Source organism: Alligator mississippiensis, chromosome 4, assembly GCF_030867095.1.
Source record: "Alligator mississippiensis isolate rAllMis1 chromosome 4, rAllMis1, whole genome shotgun sequence".
NCBI lineage: Eukaryota > Metazoa > Chordata > Crocodylia > Alligatoridae > Alligator > Alligator mississippiensis.
Genome location: NC_081827.1, coordinates 73,874,474 through 73,888,189, shown reverse-complemented (window position 1 = coordinate 73,888,189; position 13,716 = coordinate 73,874,474). Strand labels below are relative to the sequence as shown.

Here is a 13,716-nt window from a genome sequence, read left to right as displayed (position 1 = left end):
ATCAATTTTTTGCCTGTTGTTTGTTGCCTTGTACTGATGTTTTTTGTTTTCCTGCATGATTGTAATTGTATGAAAAGTCACGACATTCTACATTGTTGAAGTCCATGCTGTTTTGCTGGGTGTTTGTCTTTTGTGTCAGCTTTGCCTACACCACATGGTGGCATGTTATTTAAGATACAGTACAAGAAACAAATATAACAAAGAAGCAGATGTTTTATCATTGAAACACCAGGACTCGAAGTAGCGTGGAAAGCTGATCTCTAGACTTTAGATTTTTTTTCCAAAGTAAAATAATGAAATAATTTTTTAAAGAAAAGATTTAAAAAAAATAAAAGAAGAGCAGTAAACAGCAACAACTTGTAATAACATTGTCACTATTCATTATTTTCTTTCTCACAATGCCTAGAAGCCCTTGCCATAAATCAGGAGGCCAGTGTGCTAGGCACTATACAGACACTTAATAAAAAGATGGTTCTGACCTCAGTGGCTTCCTGGCATATTCAAAACATCTCTAGAGATAAATGAAAAAAAATAATTTGTTTCTAATGTAATAAGTATTGTTTTGCAATCACAAGAGGGCTCTCCCCCAAATCTGTTAATTGTTATGGTAAATACTACTGGATTTCAAAACTCTCACATCAATCATTAGGTTCATTTTATATTGTCAACATATAATAATAAGGACAAAACATGACTAATATTTTTATTAGCTGGAATTTGCTCGTTAGAGGACAGGAGCTAGAAAGCTTGACTTTGAAAAGTACCTTTGTTCTAGTCTCTTGCTGTATTACTACATTTGGGTTAAAAAAAAATGAATTTCAGGTTCTGAGAGACTTCTTAAGCAGAGTTAACAGAGATTACTTTTGAAAAGTCTAAAGATACCAAAGGGGGAAGGGAGAATCTGAATGCAGTGGGTAGAATATAGTTAGCTTTGCAGTGTTTGACTGATGCACACTTCTAGGCAGGATCATCAAAGTGTTAATAATAACAGCTTTTCTATTGCATCAAGTCATGCTGGAGGTATTCCATAACAGAAAAGGCTCTGTGTGTTCAGAGCAGAAAGACAGTTACAGTGAATCTGCAGATTTATTTACAAGGTGCTTTCATCCTTGAGGTTAGAGACGTATGCAAAAATGAATAAACTTACCAATCATTTTTCCTTTTTTTTTCCTCTCTGATTGTGCTACTATTTCTGCTTCATGTTCTAACATAATGTGTGGACTGAAGACACAATATAACTTACATTGGTTATATACACTAATACAAGTTATGCTGGTGTCCAGAACAAACTGACCACCAGGTCTCTGAAGGTAGCTGCCCACTAACAGCACCTCAACACTGGGTGGCAAGGAGAGCCAGTTTGAACAGAGCAAAACAGCTACCCAGGGATGAAATGGACTAGACCTGTGAACTTGTGACTTGTAATTTGGTGCAATTTACACCAGTGTATAATTACTTCTGACTTTCTGAAGAGTTACTTTACTTGGAGAATAGTAACTGATAGAGATGTAGAGCTGTATGTTGTTTGTCCACTCTACTTTTATACAGCATACAGAGATTACCAAGGATCCTGGTTTTCCTGATTAAAAAATCACAAATTCTCTAAGAAAAAATTGAAAATTCTCTGATTTAAAACCCCACAAATATGTGATTAAAGTGAAAGGCATGCCCACAGCCCTGCCCCATACCCGCTCCCACAATCCCCCCAGCCCTACCAGAGTGGGCCCCCAGCTGCCAGGACTATAGGGGCAGGGAACTGGATCTGCAGCCCCCTGCCCCTGGCAGTTGGCAGCGACTGCTTCAGTGGAGTGGAGCCTGGTTCCCCTCCGTGTGCTGCCTGACTGCTATGGGTTTGGAGGGAGCAGAGGCTGCTTCCTGCCATGGCATGCGCTCCCAGGTGAGTGTCCCCGACATCTGTGCGTGGGGCGGGGGCTGCACGCTGCGGACTCCCACCTTGCTGCCCTCCCCCAGGGCCACTGCAGCCCACTGGTGTATGACCCAGTGATGAACAGGACAGCAGAGCTGCATAGGAAGCTGCCTACCACTGCAAGCTCCACACTGCCTTGGTGAGGCATCCCCTGCTTACGCAGCTGCAGCAGGGGTGGCAGTGTGGGGTTGTGTGCAGGGGATGTGGGCAGCACGGAGTTTGAAGCAGCAGGCAGCTTCCTGTGTGGCTCTGTTGTGCTGCAGAGGCCCAGGGGGAGGGCAGTAAGGCAGGGAGCATGAGCCTGAAGCAGGAAGCATGCAGCCCCTGATCTGTGCACAGATCTGGGGGGCAGCCCCCAGGAGTGTGCGCAGCAGCGGGGAGTAGCCCCCCTCTCCCCCGAACCCTCAGCAGGCAGGCTGCCCCACCTCATACTCAGACCTGAGGGGCATGGGTTCCCCCCTGCCCCCCTGGGAATACATGCAGGAGCGGGGACCTGGCCCTATCTCACCCCGGCGAGCCTCCCACAGCCCCCTCCTGGTCCCTGCTGGGACCCTAAGCCCCAGCCCTGCTCAACTCTCTCTCTCCCTCCCTATGGGGGCCTCAGTTCCCCACCCCTCCCTCCCACTTACCTGCCAATGCTGTGCTCCAGGCTGCCTGGGGCCACGTGTATATACATGCACATGGGGCCCCCTGCCTTACTGCCCTCCTCCCACTCCCCCCAGGCCCCTGCAGGCTGGAAATGTCAGCCTGCAGGGGGCTTGTCACAAAACCACAACTTCTGTCGGTTTCTCTGACAAAATGAGAAATCTGCGGTTTCTTCCAGTAAAAGGTAAAATCCGCGGTTTACTCCGTTTTTCCATGGGAAACAGAAAACCTGGATCCCTGGAGATTACAGTGAAAATGTCACATGTCCACAGCCTGAATTTATTTTGCATAATTCTATTAAAGTTGTCATTTCAGAATTAATTTGCACTCCTAGTTCAAGGAAGAGTATGTTTCAAACTTTAAACACATAGTAAGGCTTGTTAAGTTTTAATAGGATTTAAGCACGTTTAAAATGTAAGTGCTTCCATGAATATTTGTGCTTTTTAAATTGTGGCCAGTGTTTTAAAATACTATATATCTGCTGCTAAAGAAAAGTATCTTTGGGAAACTGAGAAAGGTAGAAGCAGAGGTAGGGATTTTGCTATTTCCAAAATGTTATCGCAGTGAATAAAGACTACATTTAGCCTTTGGGTACATATGTTTACAGACCCATATAACTAACTCACTTAGAACTGTATGTTTTGAGATGGGTTTATCCTTTCTACAGCAACCTTTTTAAATAAACAAAATGCATTTTGCATCAAAATGATCAACGTAACTTCATTTTTTAATACAGGACATTGGCAAGGAGATAAATAGTGTTTAAACAATGGAGACAAACTGTAGTCATAAAGGTTGTAACAGTCATTGAAAGCACAAATAGAGTAGTCTTTTATCATATTATATTTTACTACATATTAAGGCAGTAGAACATGAGGTGAGATTTAAAGTGGGGTCAGGATAGCCGAAAGATCATTTGCTCCTGAATAAAACATTTTTACTTATTTTTCCCATTTTGCTGCATTTTGTAATGACTAATGATGAACTGCAGGTTTTTTTTGTTCTTATCATGAACTTATTACTGTTTTTGTACTTGAGCTATGGAAATTTCCGGCATTCAACATAAGCTCTTTGTGATGTCTCATTTCCTCATTCGTTATTGTCTGTAAATGGGCATGGTGCTTTAACCAGTGTTATCAGGTGAAGACAGTGCAGGAAGTGAGCAGCCACTCTCACCTGGTGAAAGGCACCCACCAATCAGACGCTCTAGTACCAGAGACAAAAACAGAAGAGGGGGAACATGTTTCCTACTGACAACAGGTGATTACACGTGTGCTACTGATGGAGGGATCAGGAAAGGTATGGACTTCTTTCATTAGATCATAAAAGGTTACTCAGGAATGTGCTTGTGAGAAACAAGCTCAGAACAAAGTAACGTGCACAAATGCTTCATAGGAACGATTGTGGTCAGTTCAATGCATGTTTTTCTTTTTTTCTGTTCATCCTTTTCTTTTCTTGCCTTTCCTTTTAGAAGACATTCCTTAACTCCTCCACTCCCCTAAAAAAAAAAAAAAAAAAATGCTTGATGTTATACAGCCATTATACTTGTCTTCATTTGTCCATATTTTACAGAAAAAACAGTCATTTAGACCTTTCTCATTAAATCACCCATCTGCTGCTTTAAATATTCCCTTTGCCATTCCTAAAAGACAAGTTAATTATTCAATAACTAAAATTTGCATTTAACAACTTTTTAAAAACAGATAACTAAATTAATGACATTGAAGGATTGAAAAATTGAATAAGCCCAAACCATAGCAAAACTTATTATACAAATATTTTTGAAGGCATTTGAAAGAAAACCAAGTTTATGATGTTTAAAGACAGCTTATCATGACAACAATATCACTAAGGGCACGAAGATTATACCAAAATGGACTGGTCTCTTCTAGCCAGGGTTCAGGTGTGATACAGTTAGGGTCTGATCCTGCAAGGTGCCAGATGCTTTCTATAAGAAAGTACTGAGCGTCCTTATATCTGATTGCTCAGCATTTTGTAGAATCAGGCACTTGCTCTTACACTCGCTTATTGGCTTCAAAGGGAACCAAATTAGGCCAGTGCTGGTCACTGTTAAACATATCTTACATGTAGAATATTCCAAATGTAATTGATGTCAATGAGATTCTTTCCATTTCCTTCTATAGGAATTGAATTGCATTCTTAATGAATTGTCTATCTATGGTAGTTTTCAGTGACTGTTTAAAATAAATTCCTGAACAGTTATGCATTAATGCTATTTGAATTTATCATCTCTATGCCCACAACTGGAGCTGGTCAATAGCTTTGTTCACCAGCTTTGTCTGTAGCAAACATGATTGTTGCAACTTCTTGTTTCAGCTGGCTAACAGAAGAAGAAAAGAACTTGGTCTTAATTTATGCTGGTAATTCTGCTAGATGCAGCACCTCATTTCTTTAAAAAATAAGCAGCTGAGATTGTTATGCAAAATGTGAATGCATATGAACAGAAATGTAGCCATGAACAACTACAGATTCAGAAGAATATGATTTTCTATAGACTTACACATGGTGGCTACAGTACAATGATATCAGATGGAAATGCAGGTGCTTAATTTATATACGTGTTTTTGTATACAGACTAACAATTATGCCCTATAAAATCTATTAGACATTTAATGTTCTTCAAAATGTAATAGGGAACTTGTGCAAAATGCTGGTTACCAGCATCTTGTAGGATCAGGATCTTTAACCTGTACTAGACATTTCAACACATTAACAAAAGAGAATTACTAGTAAATTTGTATTAACCATAACTAGGAGAGTTTGGAAACTCCACCCCTACTCCCCAGTTAATATCCTATTAAAAACATTCATTCAAAAATGTTAGGCTGAAAAATTAAGGAACTGTAAAGACAACGCTAAACTATATTTTTTGTTTTGTAAGTGAGAAATTGAAATGAAACGCATTTTATATTGCAGGTAAATGAAAACTTTCATTTCATTTCAGTGTGTAAATTCAAAATGGAAAAAAAAATGTCATAATTTCCTTCAAAGAAACTTAGTTCTATTCAAAGAAATGACTCTGGTTTCTATGCACTCACGTTTTTTTGGCCAGAAAGCTTTCTTACTGCAACGTTTGACTTCCCCCAACTAGAATCTTATATGTGTATCAAACACTTTAGCCAATGGCTTTGAAGTTTATTTAGTGGAGAATAAAGTTGTCAGCTCTTATACTGAAAGCACCTTCAGGATATCACCAAATTATTTGGAATATTTTATTTTAATTAATACATCCAGTCTACTTTTGTATTATGATGTAATATTTCTTGTTGTCTCCTTTCTGTTTATGCTTTTGTTTGTATGTCTGACAATATTTTTCACAGTTGATTCTTTTCTTTTATAGTTTCTTTTTTTGATTTTTTTTTATCATCTTTGTGATCTCTTAAAGCTTGATTCAAAGCCCATTGAATTCCCTAGAAAGATTCTTACTGGTTTTACTTTGGATTTTGGATCAAACCTTCCATCTCTATTTATCCTGTGTGATAGTTTTTACATTTCAAGAGATCTCTTTTTCCTTAATTGCAGTAGTGTCTTGCTTTCCTGTATATATTGGCTCTCCTTTGCTTTTGTTCTTTAAAAAAATAAAATGGAGAAGGAGGAAAAGAAACATAACAGAAACAGTATAATTGTTATTTCTTCTATCTATATGAAAGACATTTAATTTCTTCTTGGTTTACCATATTACCAGGAATATCTTTCCACAAGAATTGGACAAATATGAATTAAAAATTTAGATATTTTTTCTCAAACTCGCTAATTGTTCAAATACTGAAAGAAACTTTATGAATTTGAAATTTATTGGAGGTTTCTCAAGCAGCACAGGCCAACCTGATCTTACAATCTGGAGATAACACTGCACGATGTATTAGCAGACATTGGCCACATCTACATATAACACTACGTTACCATAACAATGCGCTACGGCAAGTTAGTGTCTGCAGGCATCTACATGTGACCAGAAGCTACTTTATGCAACACGCTGCCCTGCTGTAGCGTGCTGCTATGGCGAAGTAGCTGTTAAAAATAACTGTACAGAGCAGGTTGGGGTGTTACTGCGCAATGATATGAAATCATGGCAGAGTAACAACATCACCTTAGGGGCACGTGTAGACATATCCAGTGATCAACAGATGTTATTTTAAGCAATTCCTCAGAACTTCAGTTGAGAGGTCTTGAATAGGGGAAAATGTTAATGAATTTTATTATTTATTTGTTTCAGTATGGCTTTCAATGTACAAGACCCTGTATTAAGGCAAAGGCCCAATTTCTGCTCTAAACAAAGTGTATTTTGGAGAGAAACTAAGAGCTGACTTTCCTAAAACTGCTAATTAGTTTGTCTTGAATATGATACAAATTTAAATTATCACAAATATAACCAAATACTGAAGTGCAGGAAGTTGAACAGATAACTTTTAATAAGAAAACCCCAGTAAGATCTAACATAATGCTCATTTTTTTAATTTACATTTTCAGTTTTCTTCAGCAAGAATCTCTTAGCAAAATACCTTGCACATCAATGCCCTAGTCTTGTAAACATAGAGACTTTTTTAACTCTCAACAGGTAGTCCCACTGACTTCATCTGCTTACAGTTAAGCATGCACATTAGTATTTTCAGGATAGGATCTACACAGGGAAATTTCAGCTAAAATTGGAAGTAATTGCTTGTAAGAGTTTGGGTTTCATGATCTTTTTTCTTGCTGATATCCTTAAGGTTCTGAACAAATCAATAGGTAAATCATGGTTTAATTGGTTAAATTAGTTAATATTTAAAATTAGCCATATTTGTTTGAAAACAGGGAGACATTGAAAAACAATGCTTTCCTTATGCTTTAAAGCACAGACTTTATTAACTTAAGCCAAATCTTTATGCAACATAAAATGGGCAGATTGAGTTGACAGTTTGTGCGAATAGAAATGTCTGCAAGTGCAGTGTTCCATCCAAATTGCAAGAGGTTTCTCTCTTTTCATGTGACTGCCCAATTTAAAAATAAAATTTTCATCATTTCAGTCTTATAAGCAGTCATTTTATATTTTTCATTAGAATCATTTGGATAAGGACTGCAAATATTATAATTTTACTTTTGCAGATCAAATGGCAAATAAATCAAACTCAGTTATCTTTATTATATTTTAATGTTAGCCTTAATATTTCTGAAGATGGATTTCTTCAACATAGTATCATATAATCCTGTATATGAATGACTATACAGTTGCATGGTATAATTCATTAGTTTTCTCAGTTTTAAGGAAAATGTGCTCATATTAGACATTGGATTTAATATAGAGTATATGATTTTAAAATGTTATAATCTGTTTTTTCTCTAATGAAATCTGGACTATATTTACCCAGATAATACAATTTACAGAAATCATTCAATACTACTTTATATAAGACCAAATTATTCCCTATCTTACAATAATATGACATAACTGAAGCCAATGAAGTTTTACTGAACATAGGTCACGGTTGAATACAGCCTACTGGCCTGAATAATAGGACTACAATTATATAGTACATATGATTTGCGATGGCTTTGTTCAAGCTTATTTGAAAGGATAGCTGGATTAATATGCCTTCATTTCCTTTTGACAAGCTGCCTCAACATTGAGTTCTGTGCAGGCAAATTCCTTTTGAACCCAAAATAGCACATTTGGTTACATTGCATTGTATTGTTTGTCTTTGTCTATTTTCTGGCTGAATTCAACTGATGTCTGTGCATTTTCTCATAAAAGGATACGAAAAATCCCGAAGCTTAAACAACATTGCTGGCTTGGCAGGCAATGCTCTGAGACTGTCTCCAGTAACATCACCCTACAGCTCACCTTGTCCTCTAAGACGCTCTCGATCTCCCATCCCATCTATCTTGTAAACCAGATGGCATCAATCGGCTACATAGAATTAATTCAAAATACTGTTTACCACATAATGGATATAAATGTAGCATTAACTGTAGGCTCCATAAATACAGTATAAATCCTGCATGATATAACTGTCAGTAGTAAGAAATGCCACTTGGGTAGCTGAAGATTTTTATCTTGGCTTTTAAGATTATCTAAAGTAGTGCTTCTCCTTCTATCTGCTATATTATCCTACTTTACCAAGGCAATAAAAGGACAGTTAGTGGACTCCATTGGCCAGTATATTCAATAAATAAGTATATTTTCAGGGAGATAGCTAAAACCATGTGCTTCCAAATGATCACTCCATTGGACGTTCATTTCTTGTGATTAATCCATTCGGAAGATGTCTGGAATCTGTCTTGGTGGCACACAATGCGACTTGAGTCTGATCATTTGCATGGACCATCCTGTCTTCATCATCTCTCTGAAAGCAGTGTTGCAGATTATTGGGACCACAGATGGCTCTGGATGTGTGTTATTGCATTATACCATCCTGCTAAAATGAAAGCACTTGATGAACTGGTCTGCATGTGGGATTGTTTTTCTTTGTTTAACCTTTTAATTTTTTTAAATACTTGTTTTTAAATAGTTTTCTTTCTTGATTAATTGACTTTGGTACTAGATTGTTGTATCAGAGCTCTGAATGTCTCCGGTTGTTTGCACACAGATAACTGCAAAGAGGTTGTCATTACTGGTTACACGCAAGCAGAGGCCAGATCTCTTTCTTAATGGCTTGGGGAAGGCACAAAACATGAAAGAAAGGTAAACGCCATCCAGGCTTGCAATTTTCAGCTAGCAAGTGCTGCTTGGTACTATAGTAATTTTTTCTACTCCAGCGTTCTTGAACATATTCAGAGGCTGAGTACCAAGTAAAAGCAAGAAAAATATTGCTTTTTTGCTGTGCGACTGTAGAAGGGCAATAGTTTTGAAAGATGGGGGTGGGGGTGTTGACCAGCCTTTAAACCTCTGGACCATGAGCTTCACAAATTCCTTCAGTCAATGTTTTTAGGTGCTTTGTCGTCTTTGTTTCTGTCTGTCTGTCTGTTTTGCAACCTGTCTACTGTATTCTTCATCTGTCTTCATAAAGCGCAGAGATATCTTTTAAAATGCCCCATCTTTTTAGGTTAACTGCTAAGTACATTTTCTCCTTTTCCCCTTTGTGGTATAGACCATATATATTTCAAGTGCAGGTTAATAACCTTTAGACTATCTAATGTGGGAACTTTGAAGATTTCTGAAACGTGGAATTCGGCTGTTTTGTTGTTCTAACTGGTTGCCTACTTCAGCAACATCAATTTTGCTACCTAGCAACCAGCATTCATTATGGTATTTAAACTGTATCCCTTCTAGTGGCTTTTTTTCTTTCAATCTAAAAAGAGAGAACCCATTAATGCACCAGTACAAATACAGTAGTAGATTTGATATTTTGAGCTGGTGAGGATAAACACCCAACAATACTGAACCGTAGATATACAAGGAAAAGAAAGTCTTAAGAGGTTTTTGAGATTGTTGAATAAACCCTGATTGTCATATGTTTATTTTTTGTTAGGAAAAGAAAACATACCTTTTATTGTGGAGTATGTAACATATTCTTCTGTATATAGCCTAGTCCTATAGCATGGCCTGCATGTCAAAATTCTTGTACAATAATGTATTTATCAAAATATACATTTCTGATATTTAGAGATGTACATTGATTTTAGTTTTGGTAAAATACTGTCAATAGAGAGAGAGATGATTGCAAAAAGCTTTTAGCAAAGGAATTAATACACTGTCTGGTGCTGCTGTTATATTGACTACAGTGTTGTACAGAATTTATCATGGATTTTTGACTGCTGAAAAAGGGACAATGGAACTTAGCCATACCAAGGACAGTACTGGAAAGAGACTACTGCTCCTGAATGGACCCTGATAAGCAACTCGCACCTTGAAGAGGTCACTGAGACTTCACATGGGAAGCAGAGCTTGCTAATGAAGATTAAGGACTGCTTTCAATTGCTGCTACCAGTAGAAGGGATGAAAAGTTGCTGTTGATGAGTCAGCTGTAAATAAAATGTGTGTGCATGGAATAACAGTTTTTGCCATCTATGTCAAGGAAAGCTGAATTGAAAGTCATCTTCTCTAAGACTCCATGCAAAGGCCCACACACTTCTGTCTGTGTATTCTTCCTGGTTCCTGCAGTAGGTTGTGCTGTGGATCATATAAAGACACACACTTATAATGATAGTGATGTAAACTACATCTATTTTAACTTCCTCGTAGCAATGGTATTTTTTGCAAAGGCCATGAACATGGACAGAATAGGTTTTGCTACAAGTCCTTGCTTTCTCAGTTTGCCATAGCTATATTTTTACAAATTCTAGTGTACATGCCAATTTTTAAGTTTACTTTTCACTTTGATAAGAGAAATGTGGCTGCAGACAAACATCATAGACTATGTTCAGAATTCACAGGTTTTTTTTTTTCATTGTTACCTCAGAAATATATGTATATGAGAAATAAAATTCTGGCAGCAAAAATATTTTTTTTAATTCAAAATGTCGCAGAAGCAGCATCAATAAATATAAAATATGTATTAAATTATATCCTAAAATGTATATTTTGCATAAGAGAGAGATTCTTTGATTATTTTTTGTGAGTTTTGTGGTAAATTGATCTAGTCTATTCTATGTTTATGATGCGTTGTAGCAGTACAGTGTAAGAATTATGTTCTTGCCATCCTACTTAATGAGAATTTCTCCAGAATCTGTCTGTCACGCTGGTATCCTCAATGTAGGGACCTATCCCAGTTGTGAAACTCTGTATTGTGGAACTCTTGTGAACATGTCAAGGTGCATGCACAGTCCTGGTGGAAACCAATGGAAATGTAACTAACTGAAACAGAGAATAAAAACCACAAGATCTGGGGAGGAACTTGAAACATATACTATGAAATGGCTCATGTGCTTTCTTGATATTTATCTGTATCCCTGGCTCTGGCCATTTTTGTTTCCCTGGACACACAAAGAGCTCATTCAAAGGACTAGTGTGAACTGGATTTAAGTTGATTTAAATTTTTTCTCCTGCCTGTTTTGTGTTACTGAATACTGATTTTAGTGAAAATAGTCACACACATATTTTGAGATGCTTTATTTTAGAAGGAAGTCAGGCAGGAGGCAGGTCAGGGTGGCACTTTAGAGACTAATTAGTTCAGAGAGGCATAAGCTTCATAGATGACAACCTACTTCATCAGATGTTATTAGTCTCTAAGGTGTGCCTATATATGTGCTCTGATGTGTTCTGATTAGATTAAGCAGAACTCAATCAAGTCTGCTGGAGCAATTTAATTGGAACACTCCAGCATGCTGCAGTGTCTCATGTATTCAGCATCCCATGTTTCGAAATGGTTGCAGGGTCACTTTAACTAGAAGTCATTGAATGAGCTTTAGTTAAAGCAGCCGTGTGGCCACTTTGAAATGTGGGATGCTGAATATACAAGACACTGTGGCATTTTAAATAGAGTGGCTCTTGGACCCACTGTATTTAAAATGTGCCCCCCACCCCAGAGCATGTGTATAGGCACCCCAAGGTTCTGCCCTGCCTTCTGCCTGACTTCAAACTAACATGGGTAACTGCCTGTCTGTACTGAGACTGAAATAAAACTAAAAAGGTCTTACAGGGTCATGGTAGATAAGTAACTGAAAGAGCTCCCAGTACAAAACTGTAGCCAAGATGAATGAGATACTTGAACTTACGAGGAAGAGACCATCAGTTAGAAGTCAAAGGTCAATCTGTACCTTTTGGCCATTGACCTACCATACTTAAGGCATCCATGGGAGTGATGGGGTTAGCATCATATCCAGTTGCCTTTAAGCGCAGAGATGCTAAGAGCTAGCAAGTTGGAAATGCTAAGTACAGAAGCACAGGGACATATCTGAGCTGTCAACCCTTTTTAGTGGTTAGATGCATGAATCAGGGCTGCAGGCAGGTGCCCTCATCCATTCAAGAGCTACAGCACAAGTTTTCTCCAAGGGCTAATGCCTACAACTATTCTTTTGAAGAACTGAGCAGACGTAATTTTCTTTTTAACAAATGGCTGGAGGTGGTGGTGGTGTCATTCACCTCTAGTGGAATTGCTTACGGATTAGAATGCTTACTCAAGATGTGAGGGATGTAAGGTCAATGCTGCCCGCAGCCTGAGGAGGATTCAAATCAATATCTTACATTTTCCTGTGAAATGTATTAACTACTAGGTTAGAACTAGGGCTGGGTGAGGTGCACTGCTCCTCCATCTGAAGCTGTTCTGCTCTGCAGGGAGTAGTACAAGATTCATGGGCCAAAAAGAGTGTAGAAGAAGGAGCGTGACAGCTGTCAAGTGATTAGAATACCCGTCTGGGAAGGGGGAACTCTGGGTTCTTTATACTCTTCATACTCTTTATCCAGTGACTAATGCAAATGGCTTAAATAGCCTTGGAACATAGATCAGAGCCCAGGACTCCTTCCTCCTAGCTGACTGACCTAACCCCTACAGTGTATTAAATTATTTCCCCCCTTGCTTGTTCTTTTTAGCTGCACAGCGGCCCAAGTTCAAAAGAAAGATGCAGCCCCCTTCTCTCCTAGCCTATTAATAAGGACATTCTCCTTGGAGGTGGGAAATGTATGTGGGTGTGAACTCCTTCAGGCTGAGGAAGACAAACCTGGGTCTTCCAATTCCTGGGTAGGAGTTCTAATCTGTACGACTGCCTATACATGAGCTCAGGGGTGGGGTGAGGTGTTGTAATAAGAGTGTTTCCTAGAGAACTGCTTTAATTAAAATGCGGTAGTGTCATGTGTATTAAGCCCCAACACATTTAAAAATGGCCATGGGACACTTTAACTTAAATTCATTAAAGGAACTTTAGTTAAAGCACCCCAGCAGCCATTTTTAAACCCTCAGGGACTTGTATATACATGACGTTGAGGCGATGTTAGAGCGTTTTAATTGGAACATGGATCAGACTTGATTAATTGATTCTGCTCCAGTGTGTTCTAATTAGAACTCATCGGAACACATGTATAGGTACCCTATGTTTTATGTACAAGATGGCCAGCAATGCCTCTCCCACTGCCTCCTCTATTTATCGTCCTCTGTTTGTGTCTGGTTCCCAGAAAGGGTGAGATGGACACTGCGTGACTAGCTTTTCTGAGTAGGACAGCTGCGGGCAAGTACAGAATTAGAATTGGAGGTGCCCAGGGAATTTTCCAT

General features: G+C 38.4%; 1 protein-coding gene across 4 annotated transcripts in view; it reads left to right on the top strand.

Annotated features, from left to right (window-relative positions):
- KCNC2 (potassium voltage-gated channel subfamily C member 2) overlaps positions 1-11,416 on the top strand; it is a 189,182-nt gene extending 177,766 nt beyond the window's left edge. Inside the window, exons 4-6 of one of the 4 annotated variants that reach the window (XM_059726096.1) lie at positions 3,704-3,871; positions 9,160-9,254; positions 10,295-11,416. In XM_059726096.1, the coding sequence (XP_059582079.1) occupies positions 3,704-3,871; positions 9,160-9,221 (230 nt within the window). In that variant the 3' untranslated portion in view covers positions 9,222-9,254; positions 10,295-11,416. Of the gene's footprint in view, positions 1-3,703; positions 3,872-8,324 lie in introns of all 4 variants that reach the window. The other 3 variants (XM_059726095.1, XM_014595924.3, XM_059726097.1) reach the window with 3 other exon arrangements.
- Positions 11,417-13,716: the final 2,300 nt, after the last annotated feature.